At 43.5% G+C, this 19174-nt stretch overlaps 1 protein-coding gene across 2 annotated transcripts in view; it reads left to right on the plus strand.

Moving 5' to 3' along the window:
* The window catches only part of Kcnk2 (potassium two pore domain channel subfamily K member 2), a 124974-nt gene extending 113846 nt beyond the window's left edge, over positions 1-11128 (plus strand). For both annotated transcript variants that reach the window (XM_027418720.2, XM_035445414.1), the window contains one exon: positions 9003-11128. In XM_027418720.2, the coding sequence (XP_027274521.1) occupies positions 9003-9320 (318 nt within the window). In that variant the 3' untranslated portion in view covers positions 9321-11128. The remainder of the gene's footprint in view (positions 1-9002) is intronic.
* Positions 11129-19174: the final 8046 nt, after the last annotated feature.

Consider the following 19174-nt stretch of genomic DNA (forward strand, 5'->3'; position numbering starts at 1 on the left):
TTTCTTGTTGATGTGACAAAATACCTAACAAGAAGCAATTTAAGGAGGGACAGGTTTTTCTTTGATCTCCTTTGAGGGTGGGGCCAGCACAGCAGCAGGGCTGTGTAAGGCAGCTGGTCACATTGCTCCCACAGTCAGGGAGCACAGAGAGTTGCATGGTTGAGCCCATCTGGCTTTGTCCTCTACTTTGTATTTAGACTGTGCCCAAAGGCCCCTCCCCTATAGGATGGTTCCACCGAATTCAGAGTGGCTCTTCTGTGTCCACTTAATCCTCTCTGGAAGAGGCCTGGGAGACCCATCACTAGCCAGCCCAGATGGGAAGGCCAGAGTCTGCCACTGCTCACAAGGTGTTATCATGCCGAGCAGTTGGAGCTGTGAAAATGGGAGAGGGGGCTTGTTAGCAGATGATACAGAAGGGGAATCTGGTTAGAGGACTCTAGTCAGCTCCATGACTAGAAACATAGAAAGTAGGTTTGAGGAAACACATGTTGGACCTTAACTCTGCAGACCTGGCAAGGCATGAGTGCTTCTCACAGGCTGCCTCTGCCTGTAGATAGGAACGTAATGTCTTACCCTTTGACCTGATTATGTATAAAGAATCTGATTATTAGTTTGCCATTCATTCACCTGATTTGCCCAGCTGACCCTGGCTGCATTCTGCATGCATAGACTCTTGTGGGAGCTGGGATGCCCAACAGGACCCAGCAGTCAGTCCTGTCTCCTGTCATGAAGCCAGATAAGAAAATTAAACCAACAATTATAACAAGTTGTACCGAGAGCACAGCAACGAGAGGACAGCATGTACAGAGTGGCCCAGGAACAAACAGATCAGAATGTATGCTAGGTGATTGGGAAATGGTTCTGTGAGGCTATTCAGTTCCCTGTGAGCAGGAAGTATCCCTGAGGGACAGAGAAACATTGTTCTTTGGATTGAGGGACTGGCAAGTCTAGGAGGCAGAGCAAGTTGTAGCCCTGCTCAGGGAGCTAAAAGAAATATGCAGAGGGACCCTGGGAGCAGCGCTGGCAAGGACAGCTGGTTAGAGTTGACTCCTGTGGGGTAGGCAAGCCCCAGATTGCACGAGATCCTTGGAAGAGTTGGAATGCTACAGAATGTCTGGGTTGCTGCATGGATAGTGTGTGTGGTGGGGGGGGGGATGCTGGGAGATTATGGGGTGGTTTGGGTGAGGCAGCATGGGGGTGGGGGCTGATGTGAGGGGAAGTGGGTCTGCCAGGGCAGCAGGTGATTCGACATGAGAGCAAGAACGAGGAGGGAGGGGGTGACAATAACGTCTGAGCGGCTCAGTGCCCACCAGTGCTGAGACGGTGCTGTCCTCAGACATCCAGACATTGGGGAGACATGAATTTATGGTGCCTTCGTGTCTTCCAGAGTGAGATACCCACTGAGCAGTCTGTTAGACACTATGTGTCCAGGGTAGAGCTGACCTGGAAATGTGGACCAAAGAACTATCAGAAAGTATGATCATTGATGCACAGAAAGACATGTTCATCCAGGGAAAGAGAGCAGACCAGAGTCCAGAGGAAGTTAGGGGAAGATGCAATGAAATGGGTGCAAAGTAGACTGAGAAGCACTGTCCTGACTGTTAGCATACGGGAGAAGGCTCTTCAGGGAATGCTCACACTGAGGAGCATCCATGGTGAAAAGCACTGTCCTGACTGTTAGCACACAGGAGAAGGCTCTTCAGGGAATGCTCACACTGAGGAGTATCCATGGTGAGAATCTCTGTCCTGACAGCATACAGGAGAAGGCTCTTCAGGGAATGCCTACACTGAGGAATGTCCGTGGTGGCCGTTCAGGACCACAGTGTGGCCTTCTGCTCCATCACTAAATGAAATACACTTCTATGTCTAAGGAAGAAGGAGTACTGCTATAAGAACTTCTTTAAAAAAATAAAAACAAACAAAATCAAACAAATTTAATGCATGAGAATTCATTTTAATTTTCCAGAATATCATACCAACATTTCAGACAATAAAAAATTTCTTATACATTTGATGTATAAGGGACTTTTTTAAAGATTTTAATTATTTTATGTATGTGGGTATTCTGACTGCATGTGTGTATGTGCACCATGTGAGTACAGTGCCCACAGAGGTCAGAAGAGGGCAGCAGATCTCCGGACCTGGAGTTATGGATGGTTGTGTGAGCAACCATGTAGATGCTAACAGGCCTGACTCCTTTGCAAGAGCAGCAAGTGCTCTTAACGGCTGAGTCATCTCTCCAGCCCCCAAGTTTGTCTGTTTCACCTTCCTTCTGTCCTTCCTTCTTTCCTTCTTTCCTTCTTTCCTTCTTTCCTTCTTTCCTTCTTTCCTTCCTTCCTTCTCTTTCTTTCTTTCTTTCTTTCTTTCTTTCTTCCTTTCATCCTTCCTTCCCTTCTTCATCTTTTTTTTAATATAGCCCCTTCACTTCTTGGGTGTATGATTCATCAGAGTTAAGATGATTCTACTTTAGGACCCTGGTATTTGATGGCTAACGAATACATTGTGCTATAGTTGTATAACATCACCATTTTTTTCTTTCTTTAGAAATGGGAACAAATGAATCGTTTTCTTAAGGAATTGGAAGAATTTTTCTTTCATGTGCATGCTTTGATTTGGCTTTTGAGGGACTTTTTTTCTTCCATATTTTCAAAGTTTAGGAGTTATGTTCCCTACATCCAGTTTCATAAAGAATAGTGAAGACAGACGTGATTAGGAAAGAATGGGCACTGTTGCTGGTTTTGATGAAGAGCCAAAGGATGTGCTTTTATGAGTTGACTCATTGTTTCCTTTAGGATATTCAAGCCACTCACACCCACTCTAGTAACATCACCAGCTGTAGGGCAGATTCCCATCTAGTATGAGTCCTTAGCATTTCTCCATGAGATTTCTAGTCTTAGAATTAACAAATAATAAGGATACTCCTAGGCATGGTATCAACACTGGCTTCAATATATTTATCAACCATAGGGTCTTTTGTATTTTAAGAACACACTCAGTGGGGTCACACGCCTTTAATCCTACCAATTGGGAGGCAGAGGCAGGCAGATCTCTGTGAGTTACAGGCCAGCCTGGTCTACAGAATGAGTTCCAGAACAACCAGGACTGTTTCACAGAGAAACCCAAACTCACATGAGTGCATCCGTGTGCACACTCATCTCGACATGTATTCTCTTGTTTTATAGCAATGAATCTAATGCTCAGTAGAGATGACAAATGGCTGCCTGTGGGCACACAGGATGTGCTTGCACTCTGAGTCATTCTCCTATTTCCCAGCTTGTATTTCTGACTCCTCTCACTTAAGCTGTGATGCCCTCCAGAGGTTGTTTGTCCATCACTGGGGATTCTATTAAAATTAGGAAAAATCTCATGCACCAGAGTGGGCAGAAATTCACACCCATGCCAGAGATCAAGTACATCCAAGGATGAGAGACCAGCAGCTTGAGGACCCAGACAAGCCAAAGCCTTCTTGTAGCTGCCGTTTTCCTGTTTGGCAGCGATGCTCACGCACAGGATTTCTTGGCTTGGCAAAGTCCTCTGTCACAAGCAGCCTGGGAGGTCCTGGTGACTTTGTCAAATTTGATTCTTGAGAAAATCCAGGTGAAGGCCAAGGAAAGATTTGTGCTTTCTCCAGATCTTCAGGATCTCTTCACCTTCAAGTTGCAATGAAGACAGAGCTGAGATATTTAGCTTTCTGTGGAGTGCCAGTAATTGGGTCCTATTTCTGCTGTAGAAAGGCAGAGTTTATGTGTGGCTACGAATAAAAGGTAGTAGTGGGGCTATGAAGAATTCTGCCTGAAATAATTCTCAGCTAGAACTCAGTAAAAAGAGCTATGCTCGCTAACACAGGTCTGGGGGGTATCGTGTCATACCCTGGATGTGTATGTAGTGTGTGCATGATCACTGTTATTCTTTTAGGAAACCTGCTTTATTAGATTGTTGTAGCACTATATAGAGGAGAGTCTAGTTTTATCATTAAGCCAAGAGAATATTATACTAAAGCAGAGAGGTTGAGAAACACAGATCTGTAGTGACCAACTGGCAGAGTGAGGATTTGTACTTGGGGTTTGGTTCCCTTGTAGAATCAGACCAAAAGTGTAAAAAGATCTGTGTCTGTGCTTCCAGTTGCAGTAACAATGGGGAAAATTTAGCAAAGAATGTGGCCCAGCCAGCTTCACTGTTGCTTCTAACCATACTCAGATGTGGAAGAAAGAAAAGGCCAACCAATTACTAAAGACTACACACAGCACCATCCTGTTAGTGACTTCACAACTTGCTGTGGCATCCGTGACAAGATGCCTGAAGAAACAGCTGAAGGAAAGAAGGGAGGAAAGAAAAAGGAAGGTAGAAAAAACAGAAGGGGGAAGGAAGGAAGAAAAATGGAAGGGGGAAGGAGGAAGGGAGAGGAAGGGGGCCACAATTCAATGGGATACATACCATGGCGGGGCAGGCATGGCAGCAAAACAGCTGGTCACATTGCATTGGCATCAGGAAGCAGAGAGCAGACAGGAAGTGAGGGCCAGGCTGTAGAGGCTTGGGTCCCACCCTAGCTCCATCTCTTAAGGTTCCACACCCTTCGCAAACAGTGTCACTATCTGGGGACCAAGTCTTCAAAACCATGAGCCTGTGGGAGACATGGCACATGCCAGCCTTGATGCTCCCATCATGCTGAGAAATGCGAGGCTGCTGACAAACCACAAAGGGCAAGCAGGCACTAATGAGGAAAGAGGCCCGGGCTGCTTTGAAACAAAGCCATTTGCAAAAAACAAAAACAAAAACAAAAAAAAACAAACAAACAAACCCCCGCATTTACTAAGGATATTTTTTAAGTTTACAAAATATGGAAGAGGAAAAAACTAAGATGAGCATATCTAAGGAAAAAGCAGTAGCAGCATGTGGGCTTTGTGGCATTAGCTTTTATCACCAATGGGTCAGGTAGAGAGGAGGCAATTTTAGTGATGTGTTTGTTCATTCAATAGGCATTTATTGAATGTCTGCTACAAGACATCTACTTAGTGTCGAGGGTATACAGAGAGCTTATATTCTAGCTAGAGATAATGGAAAGTTAACCAATGAAAAGATTAACTGTTGACTTTTGATAAGCCAAGTGTAAATTTTATAACAAAAAATCTTTTTTTAAGATGAGAGAGCAAGAGAAAGAGAGAGAGAGAGAGAGAGAGAGAGAGAGAGAGAGAGAGAGAGAGAGAGAGAGAGAGAGAAGTAAAGGGAGGGAAGTCCTCTAAGCTGCCTTTGGGGGTATGTAAATAAGTTAGATGCCATATGCCATATCTGGTTGCTTTTTTTTTTTTTTTCTGTTTGGTTTTGGTTTTTTGAGACAGGGTTTCTCTGTGTAGCTCTGCTGTCCTGGAACTCACTCTGTAGACCAGGCTGGCCTGAAGCTTATAGTGATCCAGCTACCTTTGCCTCCAGAGTGCTGGAAGTAAAGACATATGCCCCCACACCCAGCTTCATATCTGATTCTTGTGTTCATGGATAGACACCCATTTAAACAGAAAATGTAGATTAGTTTGTTTTCTCTTTATATTAAAGTTTATATTAAACTTCTGCTAGGAAAAGCTCATCAAAGAGTAGACTAATACTTACTCTTGGTTAATTATGAATAGTGAAACAGAGAAGGCATATTCCTCCATAAAATCATCAGTAGTAGAAGTAATGGTGGAAAGGATTCAGGTAGAATTGTTTTAGTTTATTAATAATTATTCTCATTTTACAATAAATTTCAGATTTCACACCAGTCCAGGCCAGGAGGCATGTCTGTAATCAACTAAATACCTGGAACTGAAGGAGACATTGAATCCCAGGTCACAATGAGGCTGTGTACCGAGACCTTTTTGCAAACTTTTTTTTTATTTCTTTTAGATTTGTTGGCTATGAAGTAAACTAAGATAATTAACGCATTAGAAAACAGAAACTATTTTGTCTAAGACCTTACTAATGGAGTTATTTAATTTTTAAGCCGTAATTTGTCTTTAAAATTAAGTTGAAGTTACAGAGAAACTAGATCGTTTAACTTTTGATGTTCCTTTTGTTATTTCGAAACCCAAGGGCAGTGTGTATTTGTGGAAAATCACTTCACTGTGTCAGACAGCAGGCACTCTAGACGTGAAGATGATGTGGACTGTGTTTTCACACACAGCCTGGGCAGAGGGACAGCTGGTTAAGACATAGGAGCATAGCATGAACGGCGGAAGGTGATTTAGCACTGCCTGTGAGGCTCCTAGAGAAGCAGAGCTGAGTGACTGGTTTCTCCACCCATAGACAGTGCCTATTATGCTTTGCTAGCCCAACAGCACCCTGCCCTAGTTTTCTTTCTATTGCTGTGGTAAACACCAAGACCAAAAGCGATCTGGGGAAGAAAGGGTATGGCTTATACCTTTTAGTCCACCATGAAGGGAAGCCAAGGCAGGAACCTGGAGGCAGGAACTGAAGCAGAGACGTGGAGGCTTGTTGCTTACTGACTTGCTCTCATGGCTTGTTCAGTCTGCTTTTTTATAGAACCCAGGACCACCTGCCAGAGGAGGCATTACCCACAGGGGTCTGGGCTCTTCCACACCAATCATTAGTCAAGAAAATGCCCTATAGGGTTGCCTACAGGCCAATACAGTAAGGGCATTTTCTCAAACGAGGCTCCCTCTACTCAGATGACCAACGACTATCAAACTGGCAAAACCCAATAGCTCTCTCCTTTCAAATCAGGCAGCAATTTAATCATCTGTTCTTAGTGGAGAGGGAACCATGTGTGACAGTCCCCTGTAGGGAGACGTCTTCGAGCACGCTATACCTTGAGCGAGTTTTAGTCCCCACCTGCAGGCTCACCTGCACCCTTAGCTTGTGAGCACTGAGTGGCCTCAGGGGTGACCATATGTCTCATCTCACTTGGTGCGCTGCCACCACAGCATTCTCAGCTTTCCAGCTTAGCCTCTTCCCTCACCAGGGGCGGGCAGAGACAGCAAACAATCGCTTCCTTCCTAAAGCCTATTTGATTTCATATCCATTCATGCACATACTGTATTTTGATCAAATCCTCTGTTTCCTCCCCATCCACCCCACTTTTCACCCCGATATCATTTGCCCTTTTGTTTAAACACACCAAGTCCATTTAGTGCTGCTTGTATGGACATGGGTGTAGGACCATCTGCTGACCATGGATAGCCTCTGTGGGGGCGGGGCAGAGATATCCATGGAAGAAGTTGACTCTCCCCTTATTCACCGAGCAGCCACCAATCACTAATAGCTCCCCAGCCAGGGACAGAACTCTATGAGACCCTCCCTGCTCCCCAGCCAGGGACAGACTCTATGAGACCCTCCCTGCTCCACGCCGGGGTTTGAGCTGCCTTGATCGTGTGCTGGTCTCGTGCAGGCAGTCACAGCTGCTGTGATTTCTGTGTGCAAAGGCCCCACCATGCTCCACATATCCTAGGGTGCTTTGGGTACCCTCTACCCCAGCTCTTACTGTCTTTGTGCCTCCTCTCATGCCTTGGAGGAGGGGTGTGATATAGATACTAAAACAACACACATAGGAAATTAAAGACCTCTTAAATGTGTGTGTGAAAAGAGTCCACCTGCCATTTGCCACATTCAGAGGACATTTGAGCTTCCTGTGAGGTTTGTACCCACCTGCACATTAATATCTATGGCCAGGTGCATATACCTGTCAGATTATTATAAACACCTTTATCCATCCTTATTCAAAAATGCTTGGAAATTTAGAAATTGTCAATTGCTTTTCCCATGTTGAGTGTTAAAAACACAAATCAACAGCTAAAGACAAAGCAAAATAGAACTTCTGTTACTTGCTTGCCAAGCAAGAGAACCAAAATAACATAAGCCCTAAGTGAACACACAGAAAGGTGAGGCTAAATGCAGGAAAAAACTTGGCTAGTTAAGGAGGAGATTGTGGAGTCCTTCAAAGATTGGTCCCTTTTCTATTTTAGGATGCAAACATGCATGGGTAGCTTTCAAAGACTTATAAGTGGCTTGGGTTTGTAGGTGCTAGAACTTAGGAAGGTGTTTAGCCTTCAGAAGAAAATGGTCCACCCTTGAGGTCTTTGTGGTTGGTGACGTTCCCAGCCTCATGTTGGCCAGGGGATCAGACAAGGTCAAATGGCTTCTACAAGTACTCATTGAGAAAACTGCCTTGAACTTTATGGTTCCTCAAGCCAATCTCAGAGTAGACATTCTGGTTTTCATCTCTTTGCTCTCCCACCCAATGCAGAAATAATGTATCTTCTTGCTCATTTAGACACCGGAGGATTCCTAAGTGCTAACACAAGGTTGGATACAAAGGTCCTGCAGTATTTCTGAGCTCTAAACCCTTGATTGCATCCTGAGCTAACAGCAACAGTGTTACCAGATGCTACCCAAGTCACCTGGGCTAATGTTCCAGACTCTTCCTCAGCGATGCTGCTTCTTTAGCGGCCTGTTCTACATCCAAGTCCTCAGAGCTACAGGCAAATGGAAGCGATAGACAATACCCCAAAGATCTGGGGAGATATTAAGATATTTCCTTTTATCACATTTGAAATGTCTTATGTGTATATGCATAGGTGTAGCGGTCAGAGGTCAACTTCAGATGTTCCTCATGTGACTTATTCATTCATTCATTCATTCATTTTTGAAACAGTGTTTCACTGGCCCAGAGCTCTCAAGCTAGACTAGGCTGGCTGGCCAGTAAGCCTTAGGGGTCCACATGCTTCCTACTGTACCTGACTTAGCATTTGATAATTCTATGACAGGACTCTTGCATAAAAAATAAGTGTGTCTAGAGCCTTAGAATTATAATTTTATTTCTCATGTTTATGTTCATAGTAATTTAGAGCCCTTTCTATAGGAATTTGACTCTTCTTCTGTCTGCATGGCTGCCAATCACAGGCACTGTCAGAATAGATAGCTTCTCAATAAATCCCCCAAAGGAAACAAGAACTATACAAGATGTCGCTCCTGTGTTGACGGCTTCCTTTCTCTTCTTGGCCTCTATGCTCCAGGTGGGAGAGTTCAGAGCACATGCCGCTGAATGGACAGCCAACGTCACAGCTGAGTTCAAGGAAACAAGGAGACGGCTGAGCGTGGAGATCTACGACAAGTTCCAGCGTGCCACGTCCGTGAAGAGGAAGCTCTCTGCGGAGCTGGCAGGGAACCACAGCCAGGAACTGACTCCTTGTAGGAGGACCCTGTCGGTGAACCACCTCACCAGCGAGAGGGAAGTCTTACCTCCCTTGCTGAAGGCCGAGAGCATCTATCTGAATGGCCTGACCCCTCAGTGTGCTGGTGAAGAGATAGCTGTCATTGAGAACATGAAGTAGCTCTCTTTGGGAAGAATCTGAGGTGTAGCCGTAGGGGAGGGCTTCTCTAGGCTCTTTGTGACTGTTGCCGGTAGCATTTAAACATTGTGCATGCTGAGCTCAAAGGGAAAGCAAATACATACACCCATCTGGTCACCTTACATCCAGGGAGTGTGGAGTCCTGAGGCGGCACTCTGAGGAGGCTTGTGAGCTGTCCGCTGAGTGGCGAGTGATGGACAGGCAGTGTCTGATGCCTTTTCGTGCCCAGACTGTTCCTCTCCCCCTCTTTCCTAACGTGCCATAAGGCCTCTGAAGGAATCGGAATGCTTTGGTAGTCATGTAGCTTGGAGGGATCGGCCCCTGACTTTTCAGGGGTCACCTAACTGAGCCTGGATATGGACCACTTAGGGATGACAACATTTCTTTTTGTAAATGGCAAGAAATTCTTATGCAGCCTTTTACCTAAGAAATTTTCTGTCAGTGCCTTAACTTTATGAAGAAACAGGACCCTCTCTAGTGGGTTTGTGGTTTCCCCTCCCTACCCCCGCCCTAGGCTGACCTCTGCCAATTCTTATTCTCCCCTCCCCTTCACTTACTGTACCTGGCCGGAAGCAATGTGTAGCTTGATGGAAGAAACAGATGTCAAACACGGGCACAGAAGCAACACTCAGGAGCTCTGGCGTCACAAGGCACCGCAGAGAAGGGAGGTCAGAGAAGACCCTCTGAGTATTTATTTGACTGGGGTACCAATGGTACATCTATCTATATATATGTACAGAGTAATAATTACCAGGCCGGTAACATCGGCTGCTTCTATACAGCCCCCCCGCTTCCTGGCAGTATTTGGAGTTTATCATTTATTAAAAACTAGTCATTTTTTCAAAGGCAGAAGAAGTGAGCACATACGTCTATGATCTAAGTGGTGTAAGAGAAGGAAGCCATCTCAACTGGTATCACAGTTGGTATGAATTCATTCTTATGAAGCCATGTATGTGTATTTGCTAGCTTGGAATAGCCCGTGAGGCATAGGAGGCTAACACCCTTTTCTTTTCTTGAGTGGTTCTTGCCAAATTGTAGGGTGGGGTGATGCCCAGGAAGAGGGGATACAGCCCCAGCCACCTGGGGTCCCTCTGCAGAGGTGACTGGGTGTGAGCACAGACTCTGGCCTGGGACCACTGTGACTTTTGCACATGGAATGGTGCAGACTGCCAACCTATGTCATCTCTACTAGTAGAGAAAATGCTGGGTAGCACAATTTACATCTCCAGAATTATTTTTTGAGATAAGAGAAAGGCTAATAATCCATTTAATTTAAATGTATATCCTATAATTCTTTTGGATGTTTCAAGATTCAGAAAAAAATTTCAATACCTGCATCTTGTAAACTGCTACCCTTTCTTTTATTTTCATACTTACATCTACTGTACACTGTATATATAATTTTTAAAGTGCAGAAGGAAAGTGATTCCTCTACATGTAATTACAAAACTGATTTCTTTTCCTTTTGGGGGAGGGATGGGCATATGTGAACAAGTGGCATTCAGATTAAAGTCTTAAGAAATAAACCCAGGATCTTTAAAAAAAACTAAAAGATTCATATTTTCCAAATTTGAATTTAAGCTAGAAATGTAAATATCCAGTTAGCTTGCAGAGAGTACTTTTATAAACCCACGAAAGTTCTAACCAAAATTTTAGCAAGTCAGGCTCCTTTACAAAGACAGCTAGACCACCCATTCCCTTGGTAACCGTTTTGAAAGCTGATATATGGTGGGATGCGCCACATAAAAACTGTGAACCAGATGGACAAATAAAGTTTGTAATTAAAGCCAGAGTTTCCCGTTTGTTGTGAGAACTTCAGTCTAATTCAAGCCTAACGGAACTGAGGGGTGATGGTTTTCCTGCTCGGTCATTGCCATCTCTTCCTTCACAGTAGCCAAGAAATGGCTTGGGGTGGTCTTGTTGGTGGTTGAACCTGGGGCCTTGCACATGCGCACATAGTAGACAAAGGACCACAGTGCTGATGTTTACTTGGTTTTTAGGACAGAGTAGCCCAGGCTGGCTCCCGGGGTGTGATTCTTCCACTCCACCTTGGAGTGCAGGGGCTCTAGTCATATGCTACTATGTCTGTTCCTCTGTAATAGTCATGATGCTTAATACTGCCCTCTTAAATACATGCACGGTAATCTGTGGAGGGTGTTGACCCAGAGCAAATGACAGCAGTGTTTGGAAGACTGCTTGTAATGCTTGTGTCGTATCATCAACTTCCAGATTGTTTCTACCATGTCTTGATGCATGCTTAAGTCACTTTATCACTGTTAGAATGTACCTTGACACTGACATAGTCTGACAAATGAGCAAAGACAAGCAACCGTTGTTTGTAGAAAATAATCGTCAAATATCTGGGTAGTATTAAAGCTTAAGGAAGGCAGCTGCCTGCCAACTAATCTTCTAGACTTTATGCCCCAAATATTGACTGCTTACCATTTTTCCTTTTCCCTTTTTTTTCCTTTTTGCAGTACTGGGAACTAAGTCTAGGGCCTTGAGCATGCTAGGTAAGTGCTCTGCCCTGGAACCACAGCCCCAGCCCCCTTTCTGTCTTCCCATGGGCTTACACTAGCTTGCCTAGAGGAGCTACAGAAGTGCAACACCAAGCACAGAGGCACAGATTCACTCTGTGTACATATCTGAAAACTGGTCCCGACACCTGTGGGCTGAATATAAAATTCCCCTACAGTTGCATGTTGTGAACCCGGGCTCCCCACCTGGTGACGCTGCTTGCGAAGGCTGTGGGACCTTTAGGGGGTTGAGGTACATCACTGGTCATGGGGGATAGGCTTCAGGGTTTATAGTCTGGGCCCACTTCTTGCTGCTCTGTTTCCTGAGTGAGGATGAAATGTGACCAGATTGCTTCCTGTGCCTGGTGCCAGGCCTCTCTCATTTGTTGCCAGGTCTTCCTACCACGATGGAATCCACCACTCTGGAACTGTAAGCCAAACAAACCTTTTCTCCCTTAAATTTCTTTTGGCAGGGGTTATTTTACAACATAAAAGAAGCAAGTACATGACATCACCTCTAGATTGGGGAGATTTTACCATGGCTTGAGTATTACACCTGTTGAGATCATTTTTTTTTCATCTTTCCCAAGCTTTGATTTTATTTAATTCTTTTATGAATACTACTGATTAGAATTTTGATGTAACGTATTTTCTATCGAGGTGGTTTTCTTCTGGATCAGTGACAGGAGCATGCATTCTGTCTTGGAGAATATTTGGAAAAAGAAATTTAGTACTGAAATGAAGGTCAGAAATTCCCAGGTCCTCATTCTCAGACCTAGGTGGCAGGGGCAATGCCCTTTGTCTAAGGCTTTGGTGACTAAATGAGAATGATTCCTTTGGAAAATTTTAGTCATGCTCCATAGTTTATGCCACGTGTGCTTTTTTATGGTTCTCTCTTTTAATGCAGTAAAATGTGAAATTTCTGAAGCTCAAAGGGACTCAAATATGTCTCTCAGCCTCTGGGGAAAGAAAAGGTGAGGAGTGATCTGTGTGACCTTGCATCTTTCTCAGATTCTTAGAAACAGATGGGATAGAAAGGAGATCAAGTCTCACCGAATTCTGTGTCACAGATCAATCCATGGACTGATTTGATCCTTGAGGTCAGATGTCTAAAAAGATTTCAGGGAGTTTTGGATGAAAAGCCCAAACTCGTCTAGATGTTCCGGGGATTTGAGCTAGCTATGCATTGCTCAGTTTGGGGTTTTATTTTTCTCATTTCTTTACGTTTTTGCTCTTCTCATAAAGTTCATGCTATATTTATGGTTTTCATTTCTTATTAAAGTGGGAGTATAAGTTTGTGGGGGTTATATAAAGATGTCTGTTTGAGTCCCTGAATTATTAATATTATCAGTATTGGTTTGTGCTAGCATGAACACATGTTCACTGAAATATTATTTATAGTGGCATTACTGACCTGAATGTGCTCAGGTATCACCTCCAGTAGAGTGTGGCAGTATCTGTCTCCCTTGTGGGGACTTCAGACTAGGACACCCATTGCTACTTTACAATGGGAGTTGTCATAAGGCCCACTTTCCTCTGTCACCCACACCCCAGCTCAAACACTTCTGTCTCTTTCATAATACATCTCCACATAAAACACAACTGTACCCTCCTGAAAGATGGAAGTCTTTGTTGGGCATTGGTGGTGCACGCCTTTAATCCCAAGCAGAGGGAGGCAGAGACAGGCAGATTTCTGTAAGTTCGAGGCCAGCCTGGTCTCCAGAGAGAGTGCCAGGATAGGCTCCAAAGCTACACAGAGAAACCCTGTCTCGAAAAAAAAAAAAATACGGAAGTCTTAAGCACACAACGTTCAAATCCAGCTGATGTCTGCAAGCCGCAGCTCACTGAGAGGCTTGTCATTTGCCTGTCACTGCACATTTATTCCCATCAATAAGGGCTTTATTATTCTCATTTCCTACTTTTGATCCCTGGTGCCTGCTATCGAAACCTTTCAATTATTATTTAATTTTGTAAGTCTGTCTAGGAATAAGCCTCTACTACTAATAAGTGAATGCCTTTTATTGGTATTAGCTGAATGCACACCTAATATCCTTGCCAAACAAAACTCGATTTTTTTTTTATTTTTAAGTAACTGTATAAGCCATCTGGAAGTGAACCCAGTATTTGTCACATTTGAGCTATTTCCAATAGGGAGTATTGGTCACTTGCCAGGTAGAATTTTTAAATTAACTCCGAATAAATATTTCTCACTCAGTAATGGCTGACTGTTGTAGGTGGTGTTCCTCTTTTGCATTATACATTAAGAGACACTAATATGTCAATCATTTTTGTACTGTCTACTTTGCTTAAACACCAAGTTAGACCTTCAAGTCATATTAACATGAGACTTATGTTTCTGGAGTTTATTAAACATTTTTAAACAAGCATCAGTAAGTGACAATTCCTGGCCCAGGTTAAAATATAATCAGTAACTAAGTGTTTCATATTTGGGACAATGTTACATGAAGATTCTATCCACGAATCTGATGAAGCCACTTTGCTTCTTGTCAGGTAGGAGTTTGCTTGCACATGAACAAAGCTGATTCTGGCATTACCAAGGTCTCCAAGCAGGTTAGCCAAATGCATTCATCTCCCTCATGATGACAGTGTGTGTGCAAGAAATAGTGACTACCTAATTCTGAAAAACAAAAAACTGTCAAGAGATCCTTGCATAACACAGACCATTGCTTGAGCTCTGGTTCACAGGCAAGACTCCATGAACCAGGAGAGGGAAACTGATACACACAGAATGCTCCCTCAGCTGCCCATGGTTCCCATAGGGTTGACCTAAAAGTGCTACCCCAGAGTCCTCTTGATCAGGACTGTGGCTTTGGAACCAGTGGAATAAGAGTACCCTTCAAGTCACCATGGCTTGAAATCTGTACACTGCCTTGGCCATGGGCAACTTTAATAACCAAGAAAATTGGTCAGACAGTGATATACCCTCTTCTTGCCATGGGGCTGTTAGTTGTGAATTTGAGAGGCTATGTCCTATGAACAACTAACTAGCTGTTAGTGTTGAATTTAAGAGGCAAGTGTCCTAGGAATACATGTCCCCAAAGCCCCGTATACCTGCTGGGTTATGTAAATGTTCTCTGAGCCTTTTCCCATGTGCTTCTCTGAAGAAGACAGCTGCAATGATGGAGTATCCCTGAAAAAGTCTCAAATGCATCTAAATTCAAGTAGTGATTTTCTTCAGCAAAATGAGGCCCTTGAAGTTTTAGTAGAGGGAGAGGAAACCCATTTCCTATTAATTTATGGATGCTTTCCCCATGATAGGCTGGGTTGTGGAAAAGCTGAGATATTACAGCCATTGCTTTCACAGCTGAGCTACAGAACATGACCAACATCATTTTCATGAGTTATTTTGATGAAGTCTCCTTAGCAGAAAGATATTTATTTCACCAGATTCTGATAAGATATCCTGTCAGTTCAGTGCAGCCATCGCCTCTGCACATGCAGGGACTTACACAAAGGCTCAGAATGTGGACAGGTTTGTACCGAGGCACCAGCATTGCCCAGGAGGGCTGTAAGGAATGTCTGCTGACCACTTTGGAATTGTTCAGCAGGGACAGATCCATGTCCTCACTGATGTGACTATAAAGTGCCGAAGCTCCATGCCAGCTGTTCCCCAAGGTGTTTAATGAACCATCACCTTCAAGATGTTTTGTGATTTGATTTTTTTAAAAACAAATTACTTCTTAAATATCATAAGCAATTCAGTGGATTACAGTTCACTGCCACAATGAAACACCATGACTAAGGGACCTTACCAAAGGAAGAATTTATTTTGGCATACAGTCCCAGATGGAGAGGCCATAATGACATGGAAGGCACAGTGGCAAGTTTCAGGTAGGAAGCTGAGAGACACAGATGGAGTGGAAGAGAGTGAACTGGAAGTAGAGAGGGGCTATGAATTAATTCTCAAGGCCCACCCCCTGTGACAGAGTTCTGCAAGGCCCCTCCTCCTAAAGGTCCCATAACCTCCACAAACAGAACCACTGTGCAGGAACCAAGGGTTCATATACATGTGACTATGGGGACATTTTTCATGTAAAGCACCTGCCAATGAGCAACCTAATTAGAAACAGCATGAAGAGTGTTAATTTCCACCAAGACGAAGTTAACTTAAAACAGACCTTCTGGGGATCATGAGACTTGGCTGAGTGGTGTGACTCTGAGACTTACTGGGTTTGTGGTGTGACTCTGAGACTTACTGGGTTTGTGGTGTGACTCTGAGACTTACTGGGTTTGTGGTGTGACTCTGAGACTTGATGGGTTTGTGGTGAGGCTCTTGGTCACCATTTTAAGGCTTGCCTGGGCACAAGACTCTGCCCCAAAGATGGTGTTTCATGTGTCTGTAGAAAGGAGGTCTAAGTGAACCTATCTCTTGGCATGTCTGAGGAGCCTCATAGCATGGCAACGAGCATCCCAACAAATGATCTGAGAAAGAGAGCAAGCAGAGAGCCACAGAGCTATCTATGGTTTGTATTTATTATCACACATAGCCAGTTTCACTTAAGATGTATTTATTAAAAGTGAACCATGAGGTCAAGCTGTATTCAAAGGGGGGAGAAGTTGACATCATATGCAAACCATTAAATACTTGCACTGTATAAGGCAACACCTAGGGAAAAATCACATTTGATTATAGATGTTGATACAAATAAAATTATTTTTGATATATCACTACTCAGATAACTCCTAACCCTTCTCCGTTCCTTAAAAATGCAAATCTTGCAAAAAAGAAAGAAAACTATCAAATAGGATATATTTGTTTCTCATAAATAAAATATGTTCCACCATGATAAATACTCCAATGTGCCTAGATTAACTACCCTGTTGCTTTGTTACCAGGAAGAATGTTTGTAGAGGAATACTATTTTAATGTCTATAATCCCATTTTTCAGTATAAAAGGAAGAGTGTATTCTCAGTCCTACGAGAACTGGGAGAGACTGTATCACACATGCAGTTTAAATTATAACAAAGCTTTATAATCCAACTAGCTGACACCACACTTCCATTTCTAGGTGAGCATGTAATTCAGAAAGAATAAGGACACCTGGCTGAGCCCTGATTGGATGGGGCTGCTGGCTTGGTTAGGGCACAGTGGGTGTGACAGAAAAGAAATGCCCCTATTTGTAAAGAGCAACCTCTTCTTCATGGGTACAGGGTGGACAGTTTTGAAATTTATTTCACGTGTTTGCTCTAAATAATTAACAAAGGAGGTGTGGGAAAATGTGGATAGCTCAGTAAAAACTATGTCATAGCATTATAGAAGACAGAAGCATCAACTCTTATATGTGTGTATATATGTACTTATATATCACTTAGACTGTTTAATATTCCTTTTTCTCTACTTTTTTATATTTTATACTGTTTAAGTTCAGAGGCTAATGCATGGCAAGCATTCTACTACTAAGCCTTTTCCCCAGACACTATACAATATTTTAAAGACTATAAATTTCTCACCAGATAATTCCATGAATCTAACATACCATGTCACATCGAAGAATTATGAGTACCTTACTACGCCCCCCCAGCCCCTCATTCCCATTTATTTGAAAAACAAAATTAAAATGTCATTTTACTGGAGGGACAGAGCACTAAGTACAAAGATAAATGGTATTTAAAACATATAATATCCGGCTAGAGAGATGGCCCAGCAGTTAATAATGTTTGCCGCTCTTGCAGAAGACCTGAGTCTCAGCATCCCCTTTAGGGGCTCACAAACACCTGTAACTCCTCATCCAAGGGGTCCAGTGCTCTCTTCTAGACTCCATGGACACCTCTAATCACACATACATAACTCCCCCTCACACATATACATAATCAAAAATAATAAAGTATCTATCAAAATATAATATCAAAAATAATAAAGAATCTACTATCTGTTTTGAAATAACAATTAGTGTTTTTAAGAAGAATTTCATTCAGAGACATACAACAAGAGCACAGATTGTCATAAATAAGTGTCAGCCCATGGGGTCACAAAGGAAAGGTTCACTGGCCTTCACGCTCACAGAAGACTGCATGGAGCAGACGGTGGGTATGACACGATCAGTAATGGCCATGTAATTTTGACATCAGGAGAAAGAAAGCCTTGCTCAAATCCTCTTGATTCTTTCCTTCTTTTCCTCCATATTCATGGGTCACGTCACCCAGTGTGTCTCTAAACTAGATAGCATGTCGCTGTCTGGGTTCACCAAGACACAATGATTAAAACAGAGTTAGGTAGGTAAGAGACTTGAATTAATGTCACAGACCAACCCCCCCAAAAGTACCACAAAATGATGGGCTTCAAGCAAGTTCTCTCTCATATTCTGGAGTCTTTGTGTCTGAATGAAAGTGGCAGGGCCACAGTGGTGGTCGGCGTTGTGAGGTTGACAGAATTGAGAATCATCTGGGAGAAGGGCCTCTGGGCATGCCTTTGAGGGATTACCTTAGTTATGTTAACAGAGATGAGAAGACCCTTCCACTGTGGGTGGACACTTAGATGATGCAGACAAAGAGAACCGAGCAGCAGTGTGTATTCATCACTTCTGCTGCCTGAGTGTGGGTGCAATGTGAACAGTGGCTGCAAGCCCCTGCCACCTCGGCCCCTGCCACCTCGGCCCCTGCTACCTTGGCTCCCCTGCCACCTTGGCTCCCCTGCCACCTTGGCTCCCCTGACATGATGACCTGTACCATGAACTGTGAGCCCAAATAAGTCCTGTCTCCTTTAGCTCGCCTTAGCCAGGGCATTTTACTATAGTAGAGAGAAAGGAACTGGGGCAGTCATGCTTCCTGCACAGCCTCTGTGAAAGGTCTTTTCTCATCTCTTCCAGCTCCAGAAGCCTTGGGAATCCCATCAGAACTCTGATATCTGATTCTCTCTTCGGATCAGAGCCATCTTCCAGCTCTGTTCCCAAATCTCCCTCCTGCTATGAGGACAGCAGTTATCCTGGATTATGGTTCCAAACTAATGGTGCTATCTTAATTTTCATTATGTCTCCAATCTCCAAATAAGGTTGCATTTGCAGATAAGCCAGGTTTAGAACATCAACATATATTTCTGCAAGACACAATTCAGTTAATCACAAGACTTATAACACAGAGGGCAAGAGAAGAGGAGAGAAAGCCCTCTCCACAGAGAGCCCCCATGATGTGGTGTAAATTAGACACCCAGAAAGGAGAAAATGAAAGAAGAGGTAGGAAGAATTGCAGATGGCAACAGCTCTGAGAGTTACATCCAGGCTGATGAGGACTCTAAAGCCAGAATTTACCAATAAATGGACTGGGGTTGAAGCATAGAAGAAATGACCTAGTTCTGCTAGTCC

Source organism: Cricetulus griseus, chromosome 5 (genome assembly GCF_003668045.3).
Source record: "Cricetulus griseus strain 17A/GY chromosome 5, alternate assembly CriGri-PICRH-1.0, whole genome shotgun sequence".
Lineage (NCBI taxonomy): Eukaryota > Metazoa > Chordata > Mammalia > Rodentia > Cricetidae > Cricetulus > Cricetulus griseus.